Source organism: Saccopteryx bilineata, chromosome 1 (assembly GCF_036850765.1).
Source record: "Saccopteryx bilineata isolate mSacBil1 chromosome 1, mSacBil1_pri_phased_curated, whole genome shotgun sequence".
Lineage (NCBI taxonomy): Eukaryota > Metazoa > Chordata > Mammalia > Chiroptera > Emballonuridae > Saccopteryx > Saccopteryx bilineata.
In genome coordinates, this window is record NC_089490.1 from 301,966,502 (window position 1) to 301,981,857 (window position 15,356).

Consider the following 15,356-nt stretch of genomic DNA (forward strand, 5'->3'; position numbering starts at 1 on the left):
TACCAAGGAAAGCCAGATTATATTTAGATCCCTCTGCTCTTTTGATTAAGAAACTGCTTATAGCCAGAGATAATAAGAGCCTTGCTCCAAGAAGGTGTAGCACCTGAACATCTTCTCCAGCTGTGTACCCCTCTGATGCTGTTCTTTCTTTTCTATTAAAGAGCTAATTGGTATGGAAATGGTACAGGTGTAAACATGAGGGTTTTTGTGTCTCATAATTTCAGACCCAGTCCTCTGCTGGATGAAATAAATACCCTGGATCAATGTCATCCCTCTGCCTCCTTTTGTTCCACTCCGGCCTTGGCTTTCTTGCTTTCTCTTTTTTCTTGTCTTTTTGCTAAAATTAAACTCGTTTTAAATGGAGAGTCTGTGAGTTGTGCATGCCTTGGCGGCCAACACTGGCTGCTGTGCTGCCCGTGAGGGTGGAGGGTGGGTGTGGTGTTTTCACCATCTCCAGAGATGGAACTGATGCAAAGGGGGCCCGGATGTCTGCAAGGACCCGCCCACATTACCTGGAACCACTCCTCATTCAACCTGCCACCTCCACACCCTCTTCCTAGTCCTAGTTTGCTAGGAGTCCAGCCCAAGACTGAGTCCATTCATTGTTCAGAAGAGTAGAGGAAGTGCTCTTCTTTGACCTGGCAAATTATTTTCTTGGGCCAAGGCTAAATTATGTTTCTGGTTTGCATTGAAAGTTACAGATTGATAGAAAACAATACATTCATAGGATTTACAGACTCAAAAACTTTTGTCAGTTGCCTCAAAGCTGCACTGTGTGGTTGACGTTGTACAGGGCAGGTTAGTCGTGAACACTGTTTGCTGGATGAAGGAAGGAGGCCACAAACAGCAGCTGTGTGGCCCAGTGTTCCAGAGCCAGGAAGGGCCACCCTCTGGCTGGACCTGGAGTCTTTTGTGACTAGTCCACGGTGTGACATTGATAAAACTGGTTCTTCTCCATTTCTGGGTTTTCGCTTGGAGCCAGAACTGGGGAGTGCTATCCAGCCCACCACACAGACCCAAGAGGCCCAAAAAGACCATCCACCTGTGGGTTGCTTCGCGTCACTCTTTGCCAAGGAGCACAGTTGGGAGCTTTCCTGGCTCTAGCTGTCTGTCTCTGTGCAGTGACTTCCCACCCCGCCCTGCCTCTGCTCTTTGTGACTGCCCAATAGCTCCAGGCAGCCATCAAGAGCCTACTCCCTGCCAGACGTTTGTTGTGCTCCACAAAGATAAAGAACACGGCTTCTGCTTTACAGGGTTTACAGTCTAGCAGGCAGAGCTGAATGTCAAAAAATAAATGCAGCCCAGGGTTTTACGTGCTGCCATCAGGAGGGCTCGGAAGAGGACGTTGTTGGCCCTGGGTACTAAACGGTGTAATTCAGCCAAGATGCCTCCTTCTCTAGGGTCAGCTTCCTGGAAGAAGCAGCCCAGAGTCGATAAAAACAACATAGGCTTGTATATTGTGCCAGGCTGCCATGAGCCATAGCCAGGTTGTTCATGGCATGAGGACATTTGGCTAAGGGGCTAGAGGCTGGCACCCAGCTTGCTCTGCTTCCTTGAGCTGTGTGCATCCAGGCGAGGGTCTGTGTCTGCCCAGAGGAAGAGGCATGATTTTCTAATTCAGAGAAGGCATCGTCAGGGCAGGCACTGGCCCTGTTGTCAATTTATAGCTTGAAAGCTTTTTTCATGTGGGTATCTCATTCGATGCTCTCAGCAACCAGAGGCAGTGTGGCAAGGGATGGGCACACTCTGGCCCAGCGAGGTTCAGTGACTCACTGAGCATCACAGGCAAGTGAGTGACAGAGCCAGGATGCTGTGCTGCTCTGGGCTCCTGTATGTTGTGCTGATCAGGTGTGGGAGGGGGCGCTGTTCTTTCTGATCCGGCCGCGTCCCCTTGCTGAGCCACACGTCTCTCCGCAGCTAATGAATTGCTAATACAATTTTCTAGATGATTTTATTTTTAGAGCCCCACGTTTTAATGTGTTTCCGAAAGCTAGCATTTATTTGCTTAATCTCCCGGCGTAATAGACTCTGCCCTGACTCATCATACACGCGGACAATCAGCTAAGCAGACACTATAGCAAATTGTTTTAATAGCTTTTATGAAGTCTCAGGGTTTTTGACTTGCACACACCGATAGCTTTTCTTTATCTGTTCCTCCACTTCTCCTCTGCCCTTTCCTTTTCTCTTTTAAAATGTTTTTCCCATTCTCTCAGCTGTCGGTGCCCAAACACGGGGATGGGGAGAGCAGAGAAGGGCCCCTCAGCCCCCCTGTCTCGTCTCTGTCAGCGTATCAGCGGCCAGAAAGAGCCCCGTGCCTTGTCGATGACCCAGGAAGCGGGGGGGGGGGGGGGGGGGGGAGACCATGGGAAGGACTCTGTTGTGTTTTCTTTCTAGGTTGCAGCTCTATAATGTTAAACTTGTCACCAAGGCGCAGAGCTGGCTGTCTGGGCCTCTGAGTGCACCGTGCGTCCTGCCTGAGCCCAGACCCAGGTCCCCAGGCCCAGGTCCTGCCGCGCCCTCCCTCCATTCTCTCCTCCTCCTGTGCTCCCGGCCCTGACCATCCTCTGGTTCCAGCCTCCTCTGTGGTAGCACAACGCCATCAGCTCTCTCCCTGCTTCCAGCTGCTTGCCTCTGCCATCAGTCCCCATGCTGTCCCCAGGCCGATTGCCCTCAGTACTGGTAGGATCGTGCCAGCACCCCCTCCTTCCCTGGCACAGCATGGCCTGCAGGATGGAGTATGATCTGCTCCCCTGGGCAGTACAGCCCTCTGGGATCTGACTCCCAGTAACCTCCCTGCTTATGTCTGTCCTCGGGGCCTGTCCTCCGTCCCTGCCTGCCCTGAGGTTTGCTAGTGGTGTTTCCTTAGCCTGGCCTCCGAGCCCACCGCCTCACCCCTGCTTCTTAATACTCTCCATGTTGCAAAGCCATTGAGAAAACATCTCTCGGAATCTTCTCCAAAGCCTCGTGAAGATGCCCTGCCTTGCAGCCTCGCTGGTTGTTTGGTGACTTGGTGTCCCCAGTAGTCTGGGAACCTGTTTCTCAGGTTGATCTCAGCACCTCCCTTGTCACCTAGCACAGTGTTTGCACTTGGTAGTAGTCACTGTGCCAGCTGGATGAGCTCGAGCTGGGTTCAGGCCCTTCCGAGAAGGAGGGATGGCCTAGTGGGGCAGCTTCCTGGGACCTTGGGATGACCAAGGGTGTGGAGCGATGCTGGAGTTTCGGTCTGTCCTGCTCGGGGGTGCTGGCCGTCAGGGCTCCTCTGGGCCTGGCGTTTTAGGCTTGGGGTGTCCTACCGGGAATGTCATTCATCTGATCTAGGCTCCTCCACCCTGGAGGCTTCAGGGAATGCAGGAGGAAAAACCTGGGCCTGGCTTACCCAGGGAGCCTGCTGTATCTTACCCACAGAAAGCAGCTGTTTGACGTCTGTTTACTCGGGTTTCTCTGTGGGGTGATGTTAGGGGCAGAGAGGGGGCCCTGGGGGTGAAGCAGCCAGGGCTGCTGTGCCACAGAACATGTGGCAGATGGACACCAGTCCTGGGCAGATTGGCCAGAATGGCTGGACTTCGGGGACTCACTGTCAGCCATTGTTCTGCTACTGCCTGGACAGACCACTCCTTTTGGTGTACCCCTTGATCAAGTGGAGCTGAGTGCGCCTACCTGCCAGAGACCTTACTGACTTCCAGGGGGGTTGGGAGTCTTCAGAGACCCGCACCGTGGCTCTGCTGCTGGCCCAGTTTCTCTGCACAATGTGGGGGAAACCCTGGACGCTTTGCAGCTCCTGAGCCAGCTGGCTGGCTGGTGCTGGTGCTCTGCATTTCCCAGAGGCCAGGCAAACAGGGGGCAGACCCAGAGGTAGACACCAGTCCAGCCCTGTGATTCTTGACACCGGCCAGACCTAGGCATTTTCAAACTTCAGCTCTGTCTTTTTCACACTATCCGACCTTGGGCAAGTTACTTAATCTCTGTTTTCCCATGTATAAAGAGGAGGATAAGAATGCCTGGTTGACAGGTGCACATTTTCAATGAGACGTCAACATAGATAAAGCACCTAGCACAGTGCCCATACCAGTCCCTTCCCTTCTGCTCTTTGAGGCCAAGAGCAAGCCCACGCCCTTGCTTGCACCATCTCCCTGCTCAGCCTTCCCTGGGCCTGGATGCCCAGGAAAGCATGAATTGAACATGGCTGCAGGTGCCCAGTCTTCTGAGTGTCTACACAAGTGGCTGTGAGGGGTGGAGGAGTAGGAGGGAATGAGCTCTTGCCTTCCCACTAATCCTCCCCCAAACCAGCCACGAATGGGACTGAGGTGGAGACAGCAGGCCTCCCGCTTGCCGTCTCTGTCGGTGGGCCAGGGAGGCAGCCCCGGCTCTCCATGCTGCCCTTTCCTTCACCCCACTTGCCACCAGGAGCCCCTCAATTCCACACAAAGCACGCCACAGCTCCTGGCAGCCCATACTCTGCCCATTCCCCCACTCTGGGGTGGGTTGACAGATGCCAGGCCTGTCCACCTTTTCTGCTTGTCCCACACACAGGGCTGAGCACAGGTGATGCTGCTCAGATGCCAGCAAGGAGAGGTGAACAAGTGGGCTTCCTAGGGAAACGGAATTCAAAACGGTGGGCAGCAGGCCACCAGGCAGGACCCAGACAGAGGGTTTAGATGCTTCTGTCTGTGGTACAGTGCCCGGAAGGCCAGGACACTGGACAGGGGTTCATAGCTGCAAGCCAACAGTGGCCGCCTGTCTTTGGAAAGTCCAGGGGGGTGGCTGCCTGCCTCTGCTTCACACCAGCCCAAGAATGACCAGACTGGACTAAGTAAAAATCTTGTATCACTCACTGGATTAAAATTCTTTGACAATTGCCCTTTGGTCTTGGGATGAAGCCTAAAGCTCTTAATATGGTTTTCAAGACCCCTGCCAGCTTCTTGAGTTTTCCCCTCTGTTCCCTCCTGCTTCCCCAGCTGCACGTTCCGTCTGACCCTCCAGCCCACCGCGTCTCTCTCCCGCACGCAGTGCTCACAGCGACTCAGCTTCCGGGAGTGCCGTCCCTGCTCACCCAGGGTGCTGAGAGCAGGGACTGTGTATAGATTTCCATGGTTAAGTCTCCAGTACTGAGAAGACGGTCCTACTTGTAGAAGGTGCTAAAATAATATTTGTTGAATGAGTGCACCCTTAAGATGCGTGCTTTGATGAAGGAGAAAGTGGTTAAAAGAACAGGGTCTGATAACCAGCGTCAGGAGACTCCACAGGACTCTGGACAAGTCACTCAACCTCTGAACCTCATTTTCCTTATCTGAATGGTGAGGATGTAGAACCTTTGTTTTGGAGATGTGATTTTGGTTACATTTGGACAATGGCTGGCAGATGTTGCCTTCATTGTTGTTACTCTTCAGCTCCTGCCCCAGACACCGCAAAGTCCCTCTGACACATGCCATTGTGCTACAGTGCCTTCGACCCAGCACACCACAGTTGCCCACTCACATTTGCTGCTGTGGTGTGGTTGGCTAATGCATATCTTTCTCCCACTGGACTTTAGGTTCCCGAGGACAGGAAGCAAGCTGGTTTTGTTCACTACTGGATCACACACTAGGTGCCCCGGCCGCCTCTGGGTTTGCCCCTGAGCATGAGGGCTTGGGGCACTAGTCGTGATGGCTCTTGCTCAAGCCTGCCCACTGGGTACAGAGAGGCCTGTGCCCTAGCCCCTGAGGCCCTGCCCTCCTGTCTCCCACAGGCGCAGATATGGCTGTCTTCTGTCTGCTGTGTGGGAAACGCTTCCAGGCACAGAGCGCGCTCCAGCAGCACATGGAGGTTCACGCGGGCGTGCGCAGCTACATCTGCAGCGAGTGCAACCGGACCTTCCCCAGCCACACCGCCCTCAAGCGCCACCTGCGCTCACACACAGGTAGGCCGGCCAGCCGGGTGATATGTCAATCAGGGTCTCTGGGAAGCAAGGGCTGAATTTACCTCCAAAAGCCCTTCTTTGTTGAAGGGTTGGGCTGTGGGGGAAGAGTGCAGTTGTGTTGGTAGATGTGATAGTTCTCCCCGTCCCACCTTGTGGAACCTGAGTTCCCATCAGCAGTGAGGGTCTTCATTAGAAATGCGGTCTGCCCCCCCCCTCAGAAACTTGGGTTCATTGCATATGAAGTGGGATGAAAGACTTAGCATTGTTGGTAAATGTCCCCAAGGGTTTCGGAGGCAGGTGGACCCAAAACTCATTTTGAGAAAAACCTACCTGCTTGGTCTTTTATTTCTCTCTGCCATACATCCCTTTACTCTCCCTGGCCCCCGCCCCATGGAAACACATTCTCTAAGTCAGCCTCGGGCTCTTTCTTAGGAGAACCTTGCAGAAGTGGTCCTAATTGCTCCCCAATAACAGAATCACGTTTTCTACTCCGAGGCATTAACCTTGTTTAGGGGAATAAACAAGGAGCCATGAACTATCCCCGCTTAGCCAGGTCCAGATGGGGGGGGACAACAGGGGTTGTGACTCAGGGAGATACCACCACTCTCTAGGTTTTGGGGACAGGACCCTTGGTCTCCGAGGACCAAGAGGCATTTGCTTCCTTGCAACTTCCCCGGTCCCCTAGTAAGGGAACGGATGACTTATACTGTTTCCTTTCTCTCAAAACCGGGTCCTTGCTGACTGTACATGGATACTACACTGTCCATTTCTGAGTCTGCGTGTTTCTCCGCTGGTGTGTTCTCTCCTGGGTTTGGGGTGAGAAGTGGTGATGGGGCAGGGCCAGGGAGACAGGCAGGCAGACTTTATACCTGGGCTGTGACAAGGCATATGTTCATGTCTGTTGGAGAGGGCACAGAAACTTGTGTGTGCCAACAGGGATGGTTGGGCACTTCCTCATCTCATTCTTGAGTCTGGTCACAGCTCTGGAATCAAGTGTGCATGCCAAGCTTCTTGTGGGTGGAGGCTCTGCTGGACATGGGAGGAGCATTCTTTCTCCTGGTCTGAGTGGTCCTGTCCTGCCAGCAGTGGGCACCGTCACCAAGGAGCCTGCCTGGCTCTCCCTTCTAGATGCTGCTCTATTCCGGGGAGCATATTGCCTTAACATCACCACATTTGCTGAAAATTATTTAGAATTGCTGGCCTAGGACAGGGGGGCGGTCCCTTGGAGTCAGCTGTACAAGAAGGGCTATGGAGGAAGGGGTGCTGACAAGGATGTTCTCACTAGTTTGTCACCAGCATCCTTACAGGTACAGGCACCTTCCCGTCCATACCTCCCCCACCTTGTCCCCAAATTTAGCCTATCAGAGATGGCCAGTAACCTTCAGCCACTTCTGAGGACACTCTGGGTCACATCTCTTGCCTTCATGTGATTGGCATGATCCCAGCCTTGCTAAGTCTACGCAGAATAGGCCCTGCTCTGCCCAGGCCACCTTTAAAGAACTCGGCTATCAAAATGTCACAGGCTTCCATGTTGGTCGTGGCTCAGATCTGTGGGGAGGGAGACTTAATCTGGGATACACGGGACACGGGCACTGCCTGTGCACACACACATGCAACCACCCATCAATCTCCACACCAGCCAGGCCCTATACACACAAGCCATACACAGGCTGAGCACACCCCACACAATGCCTCATTAATATGCCGTTGTTCTTGGCCCATTTGCTGCTGGGGCTTGGTGTTTAGCATCAGCAGCTGTGTTTGGTAAGTTAGTCCAGCCGTGCTCTTGGCATTGATGGATCCCTGATCCACACGGCTCATCATATAATAAACTCTCAGCTGTGCTACACGGAGGGGCCCGAGTAACGGACAGGATGGGGCTGGGGTGGGCAGGGCGACATTGGGCCTGGCCAGTGTCAGGAAGACCACCAGTATAAGGACAGACCGCTGGGGTCACAGGTGCACTGGGCATGCCAGAGGGGGCTCTAATTAGTCTCGTTTGTCCTGCACTTGATATCAAGCTCATTAAAGAGGCTACAGAGTTAATCAACACGCCACAAATTGGATTTTGAGTTCTGCGGCCAGTTTTGTGTACATTATGGGAACACTGACACAATTCACTCTCAGGGTGAGGATTTTGGACCAGGTGCTCGCCATGTTCCAAAAGTTGCGTGTGTGCATGTGTGTGAGTTCTAAGTTTTCCTTACTCTTTTCCCTAGTTGACTCTTCAGATTTCCTATTTAAACTCATTTAACATATGATCCAGTTCATAATTAAATTCATAAAATCCTAATTAAACAAACTCCTCTATCTTAACCCTTTGTTGTTTTTTAAACTCTTAGGCCCCCCTCTGGAGGAGAGGGGCACAGGTGCTGGTTCCCCCAGCCGGGTGGCTGCCGACATACATTTTAATTACCTGCTCCGACTGAAATCTCACGTGGCCCTTGCTTTATTTATTTATTTGTATCTTAATGAGGATACCGAATCCTTGATTAAAGTTGTAATCGCTGATGATTCCGTAAGGAGGGTGATTGGATGTCAGACAGGCTGTGTGCAGCCATCCACACAGAGAGTGGCACACAAGCACAGGTGGATGCAGGCTGACCTCCCGCAGCTAATTAGGACCAGGATCCACACGAGCCTCTCCTCCCCTTGGGTTAGAGGGAGCCAGCGGCTGGGGACAGACAGTCTGCACAGCCCCAGTGGCAGCGAGAAGAGAGGCCAGTGCTGAGAACGCGGGGCTCGGTTCATCTCCCGATCTGCCTGTGAGGGACTCACTGGCCGGGGTCACTGCCAGGGCTCAGCCAGGGCAGTGCCCAGAGATGCACAAGGACTGATCTTGAGAGCTGGCTCTTTTCTCAGCTTCTCCTCGATTGAGTTGCTCTCACCCACCCCTCTGCGCCCTCGGGGCTTCTTGCCAATCTGTCACCCCCGAGAGAGCCCACCAGTGGGCAGACCCCAGCATCCACTCCCCAGAGAGCCTTGAAAACCCTTCAGAATCTTGAGAACAGATGAGAATTTATATGGTATGCAGGGGTCTGCATTCAAGAGCAGGGAGCTTGGGGCAGTGGCCGGAGGAGGGAGGGAGTGAGAGAGAAAGAGAGAGAGAGAGAGAGAAGAGAGCAAAACATTTTAAAGAAGAAGTGAAGGCACAGGCACGCGAGTCTATAACGAGAAGGACAATTTATGCCCAGGCACGAGCACGGTTTGACATGGGGATAATGAAAAAACGTAGGTCATTGTGGATGACTTAAACCTTCAGCAGCTGAAGAAAATGTATGAAATGCAGAGGACATTACACGGTTGGCAGCCCTGCACATCTGCAGAGGGACAAGTGAAATACAGTGGGCCATTCTTTACCATAAACTGTGGTTGTTGGAGATGCAGCCCAGAGAAATTGTAATTACAGTGACAAGACGAATCAGCGATATTTAAATATTCATGAACAAAGTCTGGGGTGATCAATCTATCTTTATTGTCTGTGCCTTCACTCCTGTAATAAATAAGTAGCTGAAGTCTTCACCTTTCATCCCCCAAAACCAGCCCCCACTTTGGGTACAAAATGAGAAATAAGTTAACCCCCACACCACAGCCAACCTCTCACCTTCTGGGGGACATTGGCACACACAGACGCTGATGGGCAGGGACTCCGGGCTGAGGACATGTGGTTCTCCCCAGGTTTCCTGTGCCTAACATTTCTGGAGCGTAGGCTCAATGCTGTCCTTACATTACACACTGATGGTACCGGGATGAACGAAGCTCCCTTTGCACACTTGATGTGCTTCCATTTAAAAGCGCAGTGGGTGTAACGGTAGATGTAGCACAGCACGTCAGTTAGCAACCTGAGACGTTGCCAGTGTCCAGACTCGAGGTCCAGGCCAGAGTCTGACTCTGCTGCCTACTGTTTGACCTTGGGGGCCATGCTTAAGCATTTTTAAGCACCTCATTTTTCTCATCTGTAAAATGGCAATAATGGTAACATCTTTCTTGTCATGTTGCAGTAATCACATGATAATGATCTTTGTGAAGTTCATAGCATGGTAGTAAGCACTCAACAAAAAAAGGGAGCCATTTTAATTAGACAATAGACTCCTGTTGCTAAAATAATGAAATGCTGGACTATTTTTTCCTCTTTGGGGACAGAGAAGAAACTGTAACTCATTTTGCCTGAGAGACTAAAGAGAAACTTTCAAAACACGGCTGATTTGTGAGCTGGGTCTTGAAGGATGAGTAGGAGTTCACTAGGGACAGATGAAGAGGTCAAGTGGAGAGAACAGCTGTATAAAACTGTGGAGGAGGGAAACAGCAGTTGGAGTTTTGGAAATAATGTTCTCATTGCTCCCCAAATTGGAGGGATTTTTAATGAGTGAGGCTGTTATGTCGGAGGGGCTTCTACCCCTGCCCTGGAGGAAGGGAAGAGGAGGTGGCATGCGAAGCCACCACCTCCTGACGGGCAAGCTCTGCAAGCCTCCAGGTCTCCTCACTGTCACGGGGCCCACCTTCTGGGGATGGCTGTTCATCCCTGAACCAAATGGGACTCTGTCTTCCTGAGACTGGCCCTTGACCCATAGTGTACACTGGGCAACAGTGAAGTGTGGATGTGTGTGGACACGTGCTCTCTGCCTAGGCTGTGGGGGCTGGCAGAGGCAGGCACCCTTGTCCTCCTGGTACACTGACTGAGCCTTGCCACCCCCTGAAGTGGGGGCAGGGGTGGGTGAGGGCCTGAACCAGCCCCTTGTCCCCACAGGCGACCACCCGTACGAGTGTGAGTTCTGTGGCAGCTGCTTCCGGGATGAGAGCACACTAAAGAGCCACAAACGCATCCACACGGGCGAGAAACCCTACGAGTGCAATGGGTGTGGCAAGAAGTTCAGCCTCAAGCACCAGCTGGAGACGCACTATAGGGTGCATACAGGTACCGAGGGCCGGAGAGGGCTCCTGAGCAGGCTCTGGAACTTGGCTGCGGATGGGGGAAAGATGGCTCCCAGAGAAGCCTAGCTCTGAACCAAAGAGTAGAACAGGTTCTGTTAAGGCTTAGTCTGTTGACCTGAGTGCCACTGCTGACCTTGCGAGGCCAAGGCAGACATTGCTAATCAATCATAGCACACTTCCCATGAGCCCAGATAAGCTCTCCAGGCAGCCATACCAATCGTTTCTAGATCATGCAAGAAGACATCTTATCTGTGAATCCTGACTTAAGTTTGCCTAGCTAGCTGAAAGTGAAGATTAGGATAGTATTTTACTTGACAGAGTAAGAATTAGAGGGTACTGAGTAAGGTTATGAAGAGGGCTGAGAAGTCCTAAGTGAAAGCTGGGTTCTGAAATCAGAGAAGCAGATGTATTTAATAAACCCTCCATGTGTATAATGTTTTGCCATTTCAAAGGGATCTCACATTTATTTTTTACATAAAAGAGATGTGAGCTACTGTTTGCCCTAAGGTCCAAGGACAGAACAACTGGAAGTGGTCCTGGGGTCCAGACTGCCAGAGCTAGGGGCAGCGGGATGCGCAGCAGGACCGCCCTGCTTGTGGGAGCCAGCTCTGCCCTCTTCCCACCTGCATGTTCAATAGCATTGCCTTGGTTGCTTAACATTGACAATGGTGAGAGCAGTCACAACATGGCCATGGGCAAATGCTACAAATCCAGACTTTTGGGGGAGCCAGTAACACATTTTATCACCAGTACAACAGTGCTTGGGGACAGGTAGATATTCAGAAGGACTTGCTCTGAGGATAAGAGGTAGTGGAAGATAGTGGAGTCTGGCAAGCTAGGAGGGGAGGTAGCTCTCCTTTGCAGGGGAGTGGGGGAGGGGACCCTGTGGGAGAGGAGCAGTAGGCAGAGGCTACCTGTCAGAGCTCTGCTTTCTGGCATCAGCCACAAGGAGAGGACGGGATGCTTGTTGCTGACCACAAGAGTAACCCAGAGGCTTCCCCAGAGCCCGGGGGCTTCCCTAGCCCCTTGTCGGGGATGTGACCTGGCAGGTGGATCATTAAATGCATTGGCAGTGACTATTGTAAATAGCAGGTCGATAGTTAGATCACTTTGGCTGTTCATTACTTCATTATTTGCTGGGGCCTCGGCGTGGAGGAGTATCGATGATAGCGGGATGGCTGGCCAGTTAATTACTGCATCGAAACGAGGTTTCCTCACACCTTCTGCTCAGCTCCAGGGGAATCAGCAAAGGGGAGGCTGGGTAGCAGCTAGAATGTGGCCGTGCGCTCCCAGGCTTTCTGCCCCTCCCCCACTTGAGACCCCAACGAGAAGGAAGGCAGGGTCCGGTGCAAGCTCGCCTGTGATAACTAGCAAGCTCCAGATGCAGCAGGATTAAAGGATGGCGTTTCCTTAGATTCACCCCATCCTGGCTCCCCACCATCTGTAGCTCTGCCCCCCCCCCAAAGGAACCACTGGAGAGCCATCCCCAAGGAAGTTTCGGGCCTCCCTGCCCCTTTTCTAGACCTACGTTTCCTGCCCTAGGGAGGGAAGCGTATAAGGCAAGGGGCAGAGCTATGTTGCAATACTGTAGCCACTAGCTATTTAAATTAGTTGCAGTGAGGCCCTGGCCGGTTGGCTCAGCGGTAGAGCGTTGGCCTAGCGTGTGGAGGACCTGGGTTCGATTCCCGGCCAGGGCACACAGGAGAAGCGTCCATTTGCTTCTCCACCCCTCCGCCGCGCTTTCCTCTCTGTCTCTCTCTTCCCCTCCCGCAGCCAAGGCTCCATTGGAGCAAAGATGGCCCGGGCGCTGGGGATGGCTCTGTGGCCTCTGCCTCAGGCGCTACAGTGGCTCTGGTCGCAAGATGGAGACGCCCAGGATGGGCAGAGCAACGCCCCCCTGGTGGGCAGAGCATCGCCCCTGGTGGGCGTGCCGGGTGGATCCCGGTCGGGCGCATGCGGGAGTCTGTCTGACTGTCTCTCCCTGTTTCCAGCTTCAGAAAAATGGAAAAGAAAAAAAAAAAAATTAGTTGCAGTGAAATAAAATGGAAAGTGTAGTTTCCAGCCGCACTAGCCATATTTCAGGCACTGTCCTGCCATCTGTGACTTGTGGATTATGCCATATTGGCTTATGTATCAACCATTGTAGAAAGTGCTGAACTAGAGGAACATTCTCCCCAACAAGCCCAAGGGTGGACTGAGGGCCCCAAGTGGCCCTTCAGCAGCCCTAACAGCTTCTCCTTCTGCCTTCCTTCCACAGGTGAGAAGCCCTTTGAGTGTAAGCTGTGCCACCAGCGCTCCCGGGACTACTCGGCCATGATCAAACACCTGAGGACGCACAATGGCGCCTCCCCCTACCAATGCACCATCTGCACGGAGTACTGCCCCAGCCTCTCCTCCATGCAGAAGCACATGAAGGGCCACAAGCCCGAGGAGATCCCACCCGACTGGAGAATAGAGAAGACGTATCTCTACTTGTGCTACGTGTGAGGCCCGGCCAGGCGGGGGCAGAGAAGGGAGCAAGGAGAGAAGAGTTAGAGCAGGATGAAGTCGAGGAAGGATTGTGCAAAAAAATAAGATATATATATGTGTGTGTATATATATGTATGTGTGTATATATATGTATGTATAGACACATACTTATATATATACATATACACGCATATATGTATATATACACATACATATATATATATATATATATATACATATACATATATACATGAAAAAAAGAAGAAAAGCAAAATCTGGTGGCTGTCTGGCCTTGGTTCTCTCTGGGGCTCCAGGCGGCCTGGGTGCCTGGCCATGCCCTTTCCTGGGGCCTCCCTCCCCCTCCCCTGGCTGGAGGTTGGCCTGATTTTCTTGGGTGAAGGCAGAGGTGGATTTGTTCTCTTCCCTCCACCCAGACCCTTATTTTATGTCCAGAAATGGAGGCTAGCGGGAAAGTGAGGGGTTTTCTGGTCAAAGCCAAATGATCTCTGCCTGCCATCCCCTCACCAGCTCCTGAGAAGGTGGAGGTGGGAAAGGGGGGGCAGGAGGGAGCCTGGAGGGGGCGGGCTTGGCTGCCAGGTCACCAGTTGACACAGAGTTTGCTGGGGCAGATTGGGGTGGGGAAGGGCTCCTCTTCCCTGCCCACCACTCAGGCCATCTGCTGTGGTCCTCTGCTCTGCCACACCGGGGTGTCCCCACCTGGTCTTCAGGAGCCTCCAGCTCTTGCCCCTCCCCCAGCTCCTTGTCCCTGCCACCACTGGACTCCCGTCCTCCACATCTAGGAGTGCCCGGCCCCTCATGGATCAGGAGGGTCTCTCTCTTCCTCCAGCTCCCTAGTGGGGAGCCTGTCTGACCCCAGAGCTCCCACTCCCACTCTTAGCTTCTGAGACGCAGATCAAATGGAACCCCTGCCCCCTGAAAGCCCTGTCCTGAGCAAGATCCCCTGCTGAACTGCTTTTGCTTCCCAGACGGAAAAACATAATTAAACACGGACAGTCCCACTGAACACATGGACACGAATCCCCGCCACCCCTAGTTCAGTCCCTGGGGGAAGGAATCTGTGAAGGGCCTCGTCGTCCAAGGAGAGAATGCCTCCAGATGTGCCCCTGGCCTGGAGAAGTGGACACCTGCCCAGGAGTCAGGTTACTGGCCAAGGGAGGGCGCTGTTGAGTCATTCTGGGGACGCTTTGAAGACCCCAGACCTGGTGAGCTCAGTGGAAAATCCAGGCCCAGGAGTGGCACAGAATTCTTGGCTCACAGAACCATCGCCACATCCAGTCCACAGGGAGGGGGAAGAGGAGGGGTCCTTGAAAGCGCTTTGGCCTTGTGTTACTTTTTTTCTTTGTCCCCAGTTTTCCTGTTAGCACATTGTACTTGAATTACCTCAGTTTTTTGTGACCTCATGAGCTTTTGTAACCCCTGAATCTCTTTTTTTTGATTGGGGGTTGGAGGAATGGGAAGGGTGTTCTTTTCTGTTTCTTGTGTAAATTATAGTTGGTTTAATACCCGTGAGCTGGCCAAGCCCCCACCCTACCCCCACCTCCCAGCCACTAGCCCCCCTGCTGGGAGGAGCTGTACAGAGGATGGAGTTTTCAGGATCTGAATGTGGGGGCTGGGTCGGCTGAAGGCAGGTGGAGGGGATGGTACTGGGGGCCTCTGGAGTCACTGTTAGCTCTGCCCAGGGCATGGGCTCACTGTGCCCAGCATGGGTTCAGCCTAAAACACTCTGGACAAGCCCCCCCTCCCCTTCTTACAGTTTGCTGGGTCATTCGGGTCTGGGGCCTGTCTTACTCAGATCCTCTTGCAACTGCGTGGTCCCCACCTCTGTCTGCGTTGTCATAGCCAAAATTGGTCTGTGTTCCCGGCTGGCTAGGGATGCCCCAGTCCTGGTTTAGTCGCGCTGGGTTGGGCGTTGTTTTCTGAAAGCTACCTCTTCTGTTCGTCCAGTTCCTCTGTCCCGTCCCGCCTCCTGTCCTGTGCTCTGCTGCTCTGCCCCCTCCCAGCCCCCACCCTGATGCTCCAAAAGCACACTTGCAATATT

General features: G+C 52.9%; 1 protein-coding gene across 2 annotated transcripts in view; it reads left to right on the plus strand.

Annotated features, from left to right (window-relative positions):
- Positions 1–13,538, plus strand: part of ZBTB16 (zinc finger and BTB domain containing 16) — a 187,269-nt gene extending 173,731 nt beyond the window's left edge. For both annotated transcript variants that reach the window (XM_066245062.1, XM_066245052.1), the window contains exons 5-7: positions 5,726–5,896; positions 10,644–10,811; positions 13,086–13,538. In XM_066245062.1, coding sequence (XP_066101159.1) covers positions 5,726–5,896; positions 10,644–10,811; positions 13,086–13,315 — 569 coding nt within the window. In that variant the 3' untranslated portion in view covers positions 13,316–13,538. The remainder of the gene's footprint in view (positions 1–5,725; positions 5,897–10,643; positions 10,812–13,085) is intronic.
- Positions 13,539–15,356: the final 1,818 nt, after the last annotated feature.